At 53.1% G+C, this 15,397-nt stretch overlaps 1 protein-coding gene across 5 annotated transcripts in view; it reads left to right on the forward strand.

Moving 5' to 3' along the window:
• The window catches only part of KLHL29 (kelch like family member 29), a 326,752-nt gene that overhangs the window by 174,891 nt on the left and 136,464 nt on the right, over positions 1-15,397 (forward strand). For 3 of the 5 annotated variants that reach the window (XM_043917268.1, XM_043917264.1, XM_043917265.1), the window contains one exon: positions 7,716-8,045. In XM_043917268.1, coding sequence (XP_043773203.1) covers positions 7,761-8,045 — 285 coding nt within the window. In that variant the 5' untranslated portion in view covers positions 7,716-7,760. Of the gene's footprint in view, positions 1-7,712; positions 8,046-15,397 lie in introns of all 5 variants that reach the window. The other 2 variants (XM_043917266.1, XM_043917263.1) reach the window with 1 other exon arrangement.

The following is a 15,397-nucleotide window of genomic DNA, read 5'->3' on the forward strand; positions in this document are numbered from 1 at the left end:
CGGAGGCCTATCCTTGTCCCCCCTGTTACTCAGATCTGGTCATTACCCAGGGATGGGGCTCTTTCTCACTCACAGAGGACTCACGAGGTTTGCAGTTTGGTCCTCACAGTGGCCCTGGGGGCAGGCAGAGCTGTCCATTGCTGCTTTCCAGATGAACAACCCACAGCATCCCCGAGTTCCCGGGGCTCATGAGGGGTGGTGAAGTGAAAGTGAAAGTTGCTCAGTCATGTTTGACTCTTTGCGACCCCACGGACTATACACTCCATGGAATTCTCCAGGCCAAGATGCTGGTGTCGGTAGCCTTTCCCTTCTCCATGGGATCTTCCCAACCCTAGGATCAAACCCAGGTCTCCCACATTGCAGGCAGATTCTTTACCAGCTGAGCCACAAGGGAAGCCCAAGAACATTGGAGTGGGTAGGCTATCCCTTCTCCAGTGGATCTTCCTGACTCAAGAATCAAATCAGGGTCTCCTGCATTGCAGGTGGATTCTTAACCAACTGATCTATCAGGGAAGCCCAAGAAGCAGTGCTGGGGTTCAAACTCAACCCTCTTGACACCTCACCCGGTTCTCTTTCCATTGTCCAGGGGCCCCAGGATGAGTCCTTGAGTGATCACTGGGGGCTGAGCTAGCAGAGCACAGGGGGGCCAGGGCCAGCGTTCAAACTCAGGCAGCTAGTGGGGTGTGGCTTCTCCAAACAGAACAAGGAGTGTGGACCCTTTGCAGAGAGACCCGGGAACCCAGCAGCTCAATGGCAAGTTGGCGAGGCAGGATCTGAGAGGTGCCGAACACCTGGGGCTGGCCCAGCTCTGGTCTGACTGGAGCATTGAGCATGAAATGGTCCAGCTCTGTGCATGTTTTCCAGAGTCTGAATCAGACCTTAAACCAGGCACTGACTGGGATGGAGCCCCTTCCCAGTGGGGAAGGATGGGTAGGCTCCGTAGTGCCAGACTGGTTCTTATATAACTCTGAAGTAAAGACATTCCTGTGTCTATAATTATAAAGGTAATCTAACCACAACAGGGGCTTCCCAGGTGGCACTAGTGGCAAAGAACCCTTCTGCCAATGCAGAAGACATAAGAGATGCGGGTTCAATCCCTGGGTTGGGAAGATCCCCTGGTGGAGGGCAGCAGTTTGATCCTCCAACCCATTCCAGTATTCTTGTCTGGAGAATCCCATGGACCGAGGAGACTTGGTGGGCTACAGTCCAAAGAGTCGGACATGACTGTAGGGACTTAACATGCATGCACGCAACCACGGCATAGAAAATGTAAAGATGAAATAAACAACACCTAAAACTTAGGGTCAGATTCCAGACAGGCAGAATCACTTCTTTCAGTGGCTGCAGCAAAACTAAGACAAGAGAGGCTTGGAAGAGTGAAGGCCCAAGGTACACTTTCCACTTGGGCATCAGGAGCGCAGAGAAGGAGAGAGGCTGGGAGATGAGGGTTCTAGGGACAGTCAAGGGGCAGAGGTTTGGGGCAGGAGCTGGAAGTCAGGGGCTGGGGCAGTTGCATCATTTTGTTTTCATCCCAATTAGCAACCTGCATCCCAGCACACCCAGTGCTCAGTGGCGATGACCAGAATGAGGACTTGGCCCCAGTGCCCAGTAGGCAGGGAAGCCAACTTCTGACTTCCATTCACTCCAGGTGAAGGGGAGCCCAAGGGTGGAGCTCATGTGTGGAGGTCCCTGGCCCCAGGCCCCTCCTGGGGGAGCCACACCCTTTCTGGTGAGCAAGTGAGTCATCATAGGAGCTGGCACCTCATCCCTCAGGAGCTGGGGGGCAGCAGAAAACAGACTCTCTCAAGGAGGAGCCCTGGACGAGGAAGAAGGTACTCCTCACAGAGGGGCTTGGATGCTACGGGCACACCGGGGTGGCCTCTGTAATACTTCAGAAGGATCATCTCAGCCCTGAGTTAGCTGGGCTGGAGGGTCATCATTCTCCCTGGAGCCGGTCAGTGTGGGCCTCGTCCCCCTCTAGGGTGCTGGGGGACTCTGTCCTTAGGCTTGGCGTCTACCTGGGTGTACTGAGCTCCAGTCTGTGCGGCTCTGAACGGGGAGGTAGGGGCAGGGCACTGGGGAGGGGTGGTGCAGGGCCAATGGTTGTGCATCCACAGCAGCAATTGGGCCCTTCAGGAGTGCCCCAGGGTGACCTGCTCACCCCATTCTTCCCCTCCGCTGCAATTCTGTGAGCAGGGCCTCCCCTCCTCTCACTCTCCCCGGGGGAGGAGAGGCGTGTGCAGAGAGAAGGGACTGGGGACCAGGGTCGGGGACCAGCTCTCCCAGTGGTGTGCCGGGCCCAGGCTCTCTGAATCTAGGTCTGGTTCTGGAAGAGTGGAAACCCAGTGTCTGCACGTGGGGCTGCCGTGCAAGCTGGTGGTGGTGCATGCCTTTAGGGAACTGGGAGGTATGAGGCCTCAGGCAAGCAAACATGGGCTTCCACCCACCCCAGGTGGGGAGCCCCGTCCCCCTCCCGTCGTCTCTGCCAGCCCAGCATCCCTGAGATGGTGCAGAGGTCAGTGCTCCTGGTGGAGGAGTGGGTCCCCTCCCAGCACCCCAGCAGCCAGAGCCAAGACTCCCACGTAAAACCACCACCTCTGGGAGGCCCTTCAGATTGAACCTGGGGCCTGCCCTTTAAGATCCCCTGGAAGAGGGTATGGCAACGCACTCCAATATTCTTGCCTGGAGAATCCCATAGACAGAGGAGCCTGGTGGGCTACAGCCATGGGATTGCAAAGAGTCGGACACGATTGAGTGATTAACACTCCTGGGAGACTCTTCAGATTGAATCGACCTTCCCCTAAACGTCTCTACCCTGGACTTTGGGCTAACCTGTCCCCACCCACAAGATGAAGACTTTTTAGATCCTAGAGCTCTTTCTTCACACTTGCGTGTAATTTTAAAGGCTCTGGCCACATAATCACCCCACCCAGGGGCGAGCCTGCTCCCTGATTAAGAACCCCAGACCTGGGAATAATTGTGGCCAGACTCCCCCCTCTCTCCGTGCCCAGGCCTCGAGCCAGGCTCTGCCCATTCACAGGCCGCCTGCTAGGTGTGCACCTTGACAAGGAGGCATTTCTGCATGTTTTGCCTGTAATTGCTTCACCAGGTTCATCTGAGATGCCTCATGCGCCTGGGGCCTCCTCCCGCCCTGGTGAGTGCTTCCTCCAGCTCCAGATGCATGTGGGGGCACATGGGCCACAGCCCAACAGGAAATACCGACGCGGCCACCTCTGGCGCTGGCCCTCTGCCGTCTCGCCTGGGTACACCGGGCAGCATGTGACTTTCATTCCATTTTGAAAGGGGAAATTAAACTGAGGGATGTAGTTGAACCCAAACCTGCCATGCAAATAGCTGACCTTTGTTTTGAATACACTTAACAAGGCTGAGATCAGACTGGGTGGCCTCCAGCTGTCTGAGTGTCTGTTTCCTCTCTGGTGTTTTCAGGAGACTCATAGGGATGTGCAGCAGGGCAGGGATGGGTGAAGGCACAGCTGCTGGGCTGGCTTTTCTGTCACGCACCAAGGCTGTGAGGAGGAGAGAGCCATGGTGTGTTCCAGTGGGCCCCTCTCCTCCAAGGTAGCAAGCTGAGAAGTGTGGTTGGCATCAGAGGTGTTGTTTGGGCCCAGGAGGCCCCTGTGACTGGATCCCAAACATGCTGTGCCAGCTCTGAGCTTGTCTCAGGGGTGCAGGCCACCTGAATGCCAGCCCTCCTGATCTCCATCCTCAGCACCTGTAAGGAGATGGTTCCTTGACAATATGGGAGGTTGTGTTGTTCTGTAGGAATGTAGGGGCTGATTTAGCACCAATCAGGCCAGGTTAGACTTAGGTAACAAATAAACTGCCAATCTCAGGGCCTTAAAGATAAAGATTTATATACCAGTTGTGCCGAGTCTGGCACTGGGGTTGAGATGGGGTGCAGCCCTCTTCCATCAGATAATGGCACTGGCTGGGAGATGTGACCTCTGAGGTCACCAGGGCAAGCAGAGCGTCACACTAGATGTTTTTAAAGAGAGAGTTCTGGAAATGGCCTTCATCCCTTCCCTACTCATTCTGTCTGCGTGAGTTCAGATGCATCATCCCAAGTTAACTACAAGGGAGGATGCAGGGGTCTTTCTGGATGGGAAGAAAGAAGACGCTGTGTTTTAAACTTGGAGCATCATGTCTGCCCCACTTAGGATCCAGCCTAGGGAGGCAGTCACCCCAGGGGCACTGGTAATTAGAAAGAGCCCTGCCCTGACAGGTGGACCTCAGGAGACCAGAGTCTAGGTCCTGGGTTTCAGCTGCCCCTGGACATGTAGATCCTCCTTTCAGAGCTGTCCTCAGAGACTCCAGGTCTAATTTCCTAGAAAGGACAGTTCCTAACTCCCTAAAGGACAGTGTCTTCAGGGAATTTCCAGCTGGAAGACTCAAGGTTTTATGTCTAAGTTTCTCTTTTTGCACAAATGTGTTTGTCCCTTCCTTAAACATTAAGCAATTAAGAAGAAATAAACAAGTGTTTATTTATCCAGCAAATATCTCCTGAACACTCTCCTAAGCCAGGCATTGCTAGGGGCTGGGATTATAGAAACAATAAAGCCTGGAGTTTACTCTCAAGGGTAGCAAATGTACAACAGCCATCCACAGATGCGGGAATGATGGTGGGTGCAGATGTTCAGGGGGACAGAGGAGCCCTCTCACCTGATCTTGGGAAAAGAGTGGTTAATACAACCTCTGAGAAGAGTCAATGGCTGAGTTGGATCATAACAGACACACAGGAGTTAGCCAGATTCAGGGGAAGCCGGTTCTGGCAGAGGAACAGGGTGGGCTTGTCCACAGGCAGAGAGAGGGTGAGATACCTTCAGAAACTGTAATGTGTTTGGAATGACAGCACCTCATCTCCGGGATGGGAAGAATGAGAAGTGAAAATGAAAGTCACTCAGTCTTTGCGACCACTATACAGTCCATGGAATTCTCCAGGCCAGAATACTTGAGTGTATATAGGCTATCCCTTCTCCAGTGGATCTTCCCTACCCAGGAATCGAACTTGGGTCTCCTGCATTGCAGGTGGATTCTTTACCAACTGAGCTATCAGGGAAGTCCATTAATGAATGAATGATGATGAATGATGATGCCAAAAAAGAGAGCCAGCCCAGATGCTCGAGTCCCCTGGCCACCCCAAGGAGTCTGGATCGTTATCAAAAGGATAGTATTTAAAGCAGGAGAGGAAAGGATGGTGACCAGACCTGTGCTTTAAAAAACCATAAGGGAGGGACTTCTCTGGTGGTCCAACGGTTGAGACCGCACACCGCCAATGCAGGGGGCTTGGTTTCAATCCCTGGCTGGGGAATTAAGATCCCACATGCTACAAGGCACAGCCAAAAGATTCAAAAGGCAGTAATAATAAAATAAACAAAGCTTTTTAAAAAGCCACAAGGACTGTTGGTGGAGGATGGACAAGAAGGATGAAGCTGGGGGCAGAGGACCGGTTGAGATAATGTATGTGGGAGGCATGATTTGGGGTGGATGTGCAGATGGAAGGAGGCAGATTTTGAGAAACAACTAGAGCAACAGACGCAAAGCCCTGCTGTGAAGTACGGGGACGGACATGGGGACAGGCAGATGGCTTTCTCTGAGAGGGAATTCCTGAGAATGCACGTCTGGGCAAAAGAACAATGAGTTGATTTAAGGATGTACCATGTTTAGGCACCTTCAGGCAGCAGGATGGTGGGCGTGGTGCTGGGCGAGGAAGGCAGCAGGAAACATGGCTGAATGAGGTCATCCAGGGACAGCGTGGAGGGTGGGAAAAGAAGAGGAAATAGGGGCCCTTGACAATGAGCCAAGAAAGAGGAGCCTGCCGTGCAGACAGGAGGAGGGGTGGCAGAGGAAGGAGGAAAAGTGAGAGAACGTAATGTCACCAAGACTGCACAGAGGAGCTTTCCAGAAGGTCGGCTGTCAGGGGTTAAGGAAGACATGGGCATAAACTTCCCACGGGATGAAACAAATAGGTCCTTCTTGACCTCAGTGAGAATGACCCCAGAGGAGTGACCAGAGCCACACGGGAGCAGATGACAGAGCAAGAGCGGGGACTGTGACCAGAACCAACTGATGTTCACATCAGTTGGAAAAGTTTGTGAGAATAATCAAAGGGAGGTTCATTTTTATTTTGATGATGTTACTATTGAATAGATGAAACAACAATTTTTGTTACTATTGAATACAATTTTTGTGGCATGGTGTAAGCTATGAAGCATAGCGATGAAATTAACAGTGAACTCACCATCCAACTTAAGTGGGACAGTCAGCTCTGCTTCAGGTGGACCTGGAGCTTAGCCCAGGCTGTGGGGGGTCAAGTGTCCAGCAGAGGGGACAGTGCCAAGGTAGGGGGCAGTTGTTGCCAGGGCCCTGTCCGTCACAACCTAGATGGGGTTGGCCCAGGCTCTGGCTCTGTGGCACTAGAAGTTGGCACCTAGGTCTGGATGTGCAAGGACCAGAGTGGAATCAGGCTTAATATAAGTTTGTAAAATAAAGTGGTCTGTTTACTAGCCAGCAATGCCAGAGCCCCCAGCCTGAGCTGAGCTGGACTGGCAGGTTAGAAAAGTGAGCCAGGAGCTATCCTTGACCTCCAGGAGCTCACACCCTAGACAGAAAGTGTGTGGAGAAAGGAAAAGAATCAAAGAGAACCACATGGTGCCTGAGCCAGGGGCAGAGCTGGGAATGTGATGTGCAGGGAGACAACACCTCAATCTGCCCCTGGCACCCTAGCACTAACTTCTCCTGTCTGCCTGTGCCTCACTGAGGCCTCTGTCACTGGGACAGCCTTTCCTGTATCTTTACACCCTTCCTGACTGAGGGTAGCTGGTGCGGAGCCAAGCAAGTCATGGTCGTGCTGAGCAAAATTCGATCCCTGATGATACAGGAGGCCCTCAGGGTATCTGGTGTGTCTCGGTCTCCATGACAACACGGAGGGCCTTCTGTTCGGATATTCGGGAAAGCTGCATGGAGTCGGTCTGGTTCACAGAGGCTGGGGAGACCAGGGGACTGTGGTGCCAGCAACTGAGTTGCAGATTATAAAAAAGAACTCTCAACTCCCTAAGGCTTAACACCTGGGACTTCAGTCCTACACTGAGTCACGGTCTGGAGGCCGGAGATCCTGGCCACATTCTCACCTTCTAGTTTTTGGACCTTGAGGGAATCACTTATTCCTAATGAGTTCCCTCGCCCATAAAGTGAGGATGACCTTGCCAACTCACAGGCCACTCTAAGGATCAAATGAGATCTGTTGTCAAGGTCCTCATTCACCGCAAAGTGAGTCTCCCGACGTGGCTGTTTCACCCTACCATAGGGTTGATGATAATGGGGCCTGAGGGGTCCACAGGATCTTGTTTTCACAGCAGAGATTGGGGGACAAAGTCCCAGTCGTAATTAGCAGGCACATGTCTGCATTGTCCAGGGCAATGTGATGCTACCTAACAGAAAGCATCGCTTTAAACCATGACTGGGTTCAAATCTCATTGACTACACTTCTGCCATGTGATCCTGGACAAATCGTTTATTCCTCATCTGTGATGGGGCTAATGATCCATGCTTTGTGGGCTTGCTGTGAATATGAAATGAGCTAGCGGTTTTGCGCCCAGAGAAGACGTTTAATGGGTGCTGATGGCCGTGGTTGTCCTCGCATCCCGGCGGGGCTGCCCTTTGTTTAAACTGTCCTCCTCTCCACTCTGTGCCAGCAGGTCCGGCCTCTGTTTCCCCGTGAGGAGCAGCCACGGCCCAGCGAGATGTCCCGGCACCACAGCCGCTTCGAAAGAGATTACCGGGTGGGCTGGGACCGCCGCGAGTGGAGTGCCAACGGGACCCATGGGACCACCAGCATCTGCAGCGCCACCGCTGGGGCAGGGGGCAGCTCCGCCAGCAGCCTCAGCGCCCGGCCCGGCCTCCTGCCGCTGCCCGTGGGGCCCTCCCGACTGCCCACGCCTGCCACGGCCCCCACGCCCTGCACCACCGGCAGTGGCGAGGCCATCACCAGCCTCGTGGCCAGCTCCACCCCTGCCACCACCACCAAGGTAAGACTCCTCTGGTGTCCGCTGTGAGCAGGAGCCAGGCAGGGGGACCCTGCTCCCCCACAGCCCCCAGCCGGACGCTTCCTCCTCCAGAGTACGGTTGCCCCTGGGGCTGCGCCGGGCCACTGTTAAAGTTCACATGGTTTTAGTTTCCATAAAGCCTCTCTCTCGCGACTAACTTGTGGGAAGACAAGCAGGTGCTGAGGCCACGTGTTAAATGTCCACGCATTTAACCAGCGAAAGGGCTGTGAAACTCTGAGGTGGTGATACAGGGTCTCTAAATAGGTGACTGTAGATGGGTAAGCCCCCAGGAGCTCTGGTGACAAGTTTGCAAGAAGATTCTGCCCAGCAGTTGGTCCTAAATGGTCATAAAACTGCTGGGTATCAACCAGCATTAGTATCAAGTGTGTGCACATCCAGGGTCCCCTCCAAGCCCCAGACAACCCCGTGACATCTTTTGTCCAGTTGAGGACACGGAGGAACCGAGTCTATGGGAGAGGTCCAAGGGGGGACCTTCCTGGAGGAGCCCAGGCCTCAGGGGTGTCCGTTCCATGTGATTTTCCCTCTTCCAGAAGTGGCTCCAGCCCCCAAAAACAACAGCAGAAAACAGTCTGGGTTACCATCCACGACCATGGAAGCGAAAATGTCGCCAAGGCTCCTGCCTGGCTTCCAGCCGAGCTGGTGCCCCTCAGGCTGCTCAGACGCCCTGGAGGGACGGGACCCACGCTGGTGGCAGGAAGCCCCTTTGCGGCCATCCTGTGTCCTGGGCGAGCAGGCGCCCTGCAGGTCCCTTCACCTCTGCCAGGCATTCAGCGCTGCCTCTTAGGAGCCGTCTCAGGGCCAGCATTTGTGTATGGGTGTGTGTGTGTGTATAGTCTTTTGTGCTTTCATAAAAGTTGCGGGAGAAGTTAAAGGCAGGGGAGCCCCAGCCCCAGCCATTGTGAGGTGGCGGTGATGTTGGGAAGTGGCGCGCCAGGTGTGCTGAGCCTTTGTCTCGGCGATTTTCAAAGCTCCCTTTCAGCCTCGCTTCCCATTAATAACTGTGAGTGCTGCCGGCGCAGTGCCCGGCAGAGACCCGAGACAATGGAACCATTGGAGGCCAGCTTGGAGCGCACTGACATCTTCGGCAGTGCCTTATTGATTTTATTTTCCTGTTATGAAAACACCACCCCACGGAGGTGGAAAGGGAAGGAATGTTGGACAGGGGAGAGGAGACGGAGGCTAAGTGTGGGCACAATGCCCCCAGACCAGCCAAACACATTCCTCTCCAGGCTCCTGCCCCCAAGACGGCTCCGGGAGCAGTGACCTCGGCCCAGGGGACCCAGCCGGCCGCCCCGCCGACTGCATCTGGCAGCCACTCAGCAAGGGCAGCTGTTGGCCATGTGGAGGATGGCAGCATCTGGAGCTTATGGCCGGGGTTCCAGGTGGGGAGGGAGGAGCTGGGCCCGGTGAGCCCTCTTGATGGTTTCCACCCTCTCAGGGATGGAGGCCTTTTTGGGGACAGTGTCAGGTTGGGCCTCAGGCCGGGGTCTGGGCTCTGCCAAGCCAGGGAAGTGGAGAGGAAACTCAGGGAGGGCCTGCCCTACCCACACGGCTCCTGCTTTGCTCTCAAGCAGCTTGATATTCATCATCTCTAACTGGCTGGGCCCCAAACCACAGCATACAGAGGAAAGGAACCCAGCCTCAGACAGAAAACAACAGCTGGGCAAGAAAAAGCTGGGCGGCTGGGAGGGGAGAGGGGCCAAAAGTTCATGCCTGTGTGGACAGCCAGCTCCTTGGCACACCTTCCCCCGTAACCATCTCCAGCCCAGTTTCACACCTGCAGAGGCTTGTCCAGTCAAGCAAAGTTGCCTGATTGCACCCTGGATTCCTGGGGTGCCCAGAACAATGGGGCAAGGGGAGTGGGGGCGGGCAGGGAGGACAAAATATAGCAGTGGCTTCCGTCCGGGGCCTTGGGGCTGAACTTAGGCTATGGTTCTGTTCTGCCCTTCTGGCCTAACTGCCGACCCCCCAGAATCCTGTCCCCAGCCTATTTGTCTAACCCAAGATGGGACCACATCAAGTGACAGACAAGCCTGTAGGAGGTATCTGTGGTTTCCCTGGTCGACCAATTGTGTCTTCACTGAGCAGCCAAGGTTTGGCTCTTGGCCTCAGGGAACTCATGGGCCAGGATATAACAAATCTGCGGCCTGGATGGTGCAACCGAGTGACCCGAGGATGCCTCTCCCGTTGAGGCTGTTGGCAGAGGCTGCTTTGTGGAGTGGAGGAAGACAGACTCTGGAGCCAGACTGCCTGGATTTGAATTCCATTCTATCTCGTGCTGACTGAGTGACCCTGGACCAGTTGCATAACCTCTCTGGGCCTCACTTCTGTAACAAGAGAATAAGTGGTCGTACCTGCCTGTCAAAGTTGTGAGGATCGTGTGGGTTAAAACTCATGTAAAGAGTTCAGAATCACGTCAAGCCGGCACACAGGACATGTCTTACAGAGCACTATGGGGGAAATCATCGCCATTGGCCCTGTCTCCCAGGGGAGGCCTACAGGACAAGGCCACGCCCCTGTAAGGAAAGGTGATCGTTTTCTGGCCTCACCAAGAGGAAAAGGTAAGGCTTCAGATAAGAAAACAAGAGCTAGGCCCCAAGCAAGCAGGGAAAGGAACTGAGTTTGTGAGTGGTTAAGCCTCAAGCTGGGGCTCCCCAGCTGGCAGTAAAGAACCTACCTGTCAATGCAGGAGACATAGGAGATGCAGGTTCGATCCCTAGGTCAGGAAGAGCCCCTGGAGGAGGGCATGGCAACCCACTCCAGTGCTCTTGCCTGGAGAATCCCATGGATAGGGAGACTGGCGGGCTACAGTTCATAGGGTGGCAAAGAGTCGGGCACAACTGAAGCGACTTAGCATGCACGCAGGCCTTAAGCTGACCTTGTGACCTGACTGTGGTGACATGTCAGCAAGACGGGCTGGAGGGAAGGGGGCATCCAACGGGCTTCAAACAGAGACTGAGTTAGCACCACCTAGTAATGGGTGATGGCGGTGAGCAGCTTAAAGCTTTTGTCAGCCATGGGCCCTTTCCTCCAAGACAGCCCAGCGACTTTTTTTTTAATTGATTTGGCTGCATCCGGTCTTCACTGTGTCATGAGGGATCTCTCATTGTGATGCGTGGACTCTCTCTAGATGTGGTGCGCAGGCTCAGCAGGTGTGGCACACCCATGTAGTCGCTCCGTGCTATGGGGGAAATCTTACTTCTTAGGGATTGAACTTAGGGATTGAACCCAAGTGCCCTGAATTGGAAGGTGGATTCTTAACCACGGGACCACCAGGGAGGTCCTGAAAACCCAGTGTCTACACAGGGCAGAGGCCCCCTCTGGTGGACGACGTGGGGAGGCAGGTAGCTGCATGGAAGCTGTGGGTCTCACTTCCTTTTGTGTATTCCTACCGCCCCGCCCCGCGTGTGGCTCAGGCAGTACAGAACCGGCTTGCAGTGCGGGAGACCTTGGTTCCATCCCCGGGTCAGGCAGAGCCCCTGGAGAAGGAAATGGCAACCCACTCCCGTATTCTTGCCTGGGAAATTCCGTGGACAGAGGAGCCTGGTGGGCTAGAGTCCAAGGGGTTGCGAAGAGTCAGACACGACTGAGCAACTAACACTTTTCACCACTCCACTTTCACTTTCACCACCCCATATTGGTAAATGCCGCTTGAATGTCCTGGCCTGGCTTCCTCGGTAGAGGGTCTAGTGCTGCGTGAGCCAGAACCACCCCTGAGATGACAAATGTCGGCACCGTCAGGCCTTAGCCTCCGCAGTGGGCTGGACGTGGAGCAGGGTGAGCGCCACACGGTCTGTGGGCTGCAGGCACCCCCATATCCCAGGCCTTCACCACCCGTGTAGAGACGGCAGCCCCTTCATCTGCCCTGCCCAGCGTGGGGCTGCTTCTGCCCAGCGTTAGGGGCAGTCCTGGTTCTCCAGGGCGAGGAAGGCTGGCTTTGCTCCCAGTGGCTGCTCAGGGAAATGATGGCAATTTTTCTGTCACTGCTGCCTCCAGGCCTGAGTTGATCTTTTGGTTTCTTTCTTTTTCCAGGGCCTGAAGATTTCTTGCATGTTTTAGATGCAAGGCCGAAAGGCCAGTTGGACAAACACAACTCCTGGGTGACTGAAGCATGGGTAGGGCCTAGCCAGATACACACCACACACACACACACACACACACACTCACACACACACTCACACACACACACACTGACATATACACTCACACACACACATACACTAACACACACACGCACACACATACATACACACCACACACACACACTCTCACACACTCACACACATACACTCACACCACACACACACACACTCACACACACTCACACACACATACACACACACACTCACACATACACACACCACACACACACTCACACCACACACACTCACACACACACACTCACACACACTCACACACACATACACACACACACTCACACATACACACACCACACACACACTCACACCACACACACTCACACACACACACTCACACACACTCACACACACATACACACACACACTCACACATACACACACCACACACACACTCACACATACACACTCACACCACACACACACTCACTCACACACACAGTCCAACACACACACAGTCCAACACACACACACACACACACTTCTGGCTCAGACCAATAAACTGCTTCCCTGGGGCATAGTGTCAGCTCTTAATCCTCTAGGACACAAGTTCCCAGGCCAAGAGAAGTAAGCATGCAACCCTACCCCTGTATTTTGTAGGACAGAAGAGTGAGACTTTGAGAAAAAAAGACTTGCAGAGGTCACCTAGGGAGTGAGAAACAGAACCAGCCTGGGCTGGCTCCTTCCCCAGCCCAGGCTGCCTGGCACAATGTGTTCACCATGGTAACCAACATTGCAGCATTGTTATGATAACTTTTCCCATCCCCTCATCCACCTAGCTGACAGCAGACACTGAATTTTGGCAAGAAAATGGGTATATTTACCTCTTGTGTTATAGGTGGAAAAATCTAGGCTGAAAATTGTGTCAACTCAACATTACACTGCTGGTGAGAACTTCAAGCCCTTGAGTCAAACAGAAATGGGTTTGAATCCTGTGTCTACCTCATAGGAGCCAAGGACCTCTCCAAGCTTCAGTTTCTTTGTCTGTAAAATGGGAATGATAATGATATGTTTCTCATGGAAGTGTTGTGAGAATTGGTTAAACTACTATGTGCAGAAAAGCATAGACTAGTACCTGCCACTTGTTAAACACTCAATAAAAGTTCATTTTGAAAAGGTAAATGAGAAACTGAGTCTGACAAAGTATTCATATATTTGGGGGAGACCAATCCCCCTGTTGTTTGGAGCCAGTACTCTGGCTCTAGGCTCCAGGCAGTCAAGGGCCCAGAGGGAGAGTGCCACTGAGAAGCAGAAAGGCTCCCAGGCCTGTTTATGGGATAGAAAGGAAGCTCCACGGCCCTGCAGTTGCTGCTGCATGAAATTTAAATTATTCTCAGCAAACCTGCTTGACAGATGAAACAGAAGAGGGACGGCTTCATAAAATGCAATTTTGTTCTTGAAAGAATGGACTTTGCAGGATCCTCGCTGATGTCTGTGAAATGTATCGGGGGCTTTTTCTCCACGTGGTCAGGAGCACTCATGCTGAAACATTCCCATCGTTCCTCAGAGCTAAACACTCAAAAATAAATCTAGGCCGGGAAGAGAGAGACTTCTCCTGTGTCCCAGGCCTAGGGAAAACCAAAAGGGGCCATGGAATCTGCAGGCTCTGTCCTCAGATTTTTTTGACATTTATGGGCATTTGAGGCTTTCAGGGGGGACCGAATGACCCTAGAGACAATGGCTTCCTCACATGACCTAAATTCTTTGGAGAAATGTTCCTCTTGGCAGGGGGGCGGGGAGGGGGAGGATCTGGGGTTTCTATGGGAAATCATGGGAATGACCACAAGACCACCAGCAGAGGGGGCCCCCTCTCCTATGGTTCTGGGGGTACAAGAATGGATAGAAAGGCAGCTTTTGCACAGTTACAGAATGAGAAGTAGTCGTCTCTTTCCTCCTATTTCCATGTTGAAAACCAAGGGCTATGGAGTGGGCTCAGTAAGTTGGGAGAATCACTCAAGCCCCTTTTGTGGCACATTTCCAGACTGTGTGTGCTTCTCCAGAAGGCTGTTTCTTGCCCCATGAACAAGGATTTGTGATCTCCCTTGTGATGCATTACCAGGCACTGATAATGCATCGTGAGATGACTTGTGCCTGTTCGCGCCCAGCTAATGGGTTTCGCCTACACTTTAAGTGGCAGCCACAGTTCGGGTTGTATCCTCATTGACTTAAAATCCATCCGTCAGTCACAAAGTGTGTGCAAAATTGAAAAATGTCATGATTGCCCAAGCACCCATTCCAAAGCCTATAGTTCGGGCAGGGTAGATTTGAGTGGCTTAATTTCTTAGACTTTTGATGAAAGGGGCAAAGAGAAGGGAGAAGGTTATATGTGTTACCATATTTGTAAGGGATGAACCATATCTATATAGAAGGCAGCTGTGGATTCTGAAGGAAGGTTGTGAGATGGGTTTGACTGGAGCCAGTTGTGTATAGAAGTTAGCTTTTGCTTCGTAACAACCATCCCAATATTTAGTGGCATAAAGCCATCCCAGTTCTGTGGGTTTGTTGTCAGTTCTGGACTGGTTTCTCTCATTTGCCTGTGGTCAGCTGCATGGTGGCTACTTGCTGGTGGCTCATTCTAGGATGGCCTCACTCACACGTCTGTGCTTAGCGGACTGTCGGCCGAGACATCTCAGTTCTTCGTGTGGCCTGTTATCCTCTGTACAGCTATTGCAGGCTTGCACACTGGAAGGTTTCAGACTTCCAGGAGCAGTAAGAAGCCAAGGCTCAGGGCACAAGTGCCTCTGCTTGAGGAACTTTTGCTAAAATCCTGTTGGTCAAGGCAGTCACAAGGCCAAGTCAAATTCAAGTGGAAAAAAGGTCCTGCCTCTGGTTAGAAAGTGCTTCACCACATTGCAAAGGGGCAGACACAAAAGGACAGGAAGTCCTTGTGTTAATTTTTGCAATATGCAACCCCCGCCCCCGTGCTGCCAGCACACTTGCTTAAACACAGTTATTCACTCTCTAGCTTCTGGCCAAGGCTTGCATTCCCAAAACAGAAAGAACGGAACCAATCCAATAAACCAATCTATATGGCCTGGTGGACAAAATCAACAGGGGACCAGTGTGACTTATACATACCCGAGTGACACCCAAGCCATCCACACCAAGAGCTGCCCTAGGGAGATCTGAAAGGAGACACCTGGTGAGGATGGTGTT

This window comes from Cervus elaphus, chromosome 11, assembly GCF_910594005.1.
Source record: "Cervus elaphus chromosome 11, mCerEla1.1, whole genome shotgun sequence".
Taxonomy (NCBI): domain Eukaryota; kingdom Metazoa; phylum Chordata; class Mammalia; order Artiodactyla; family Cervidae; genus Cervus; species Cervus elaphus.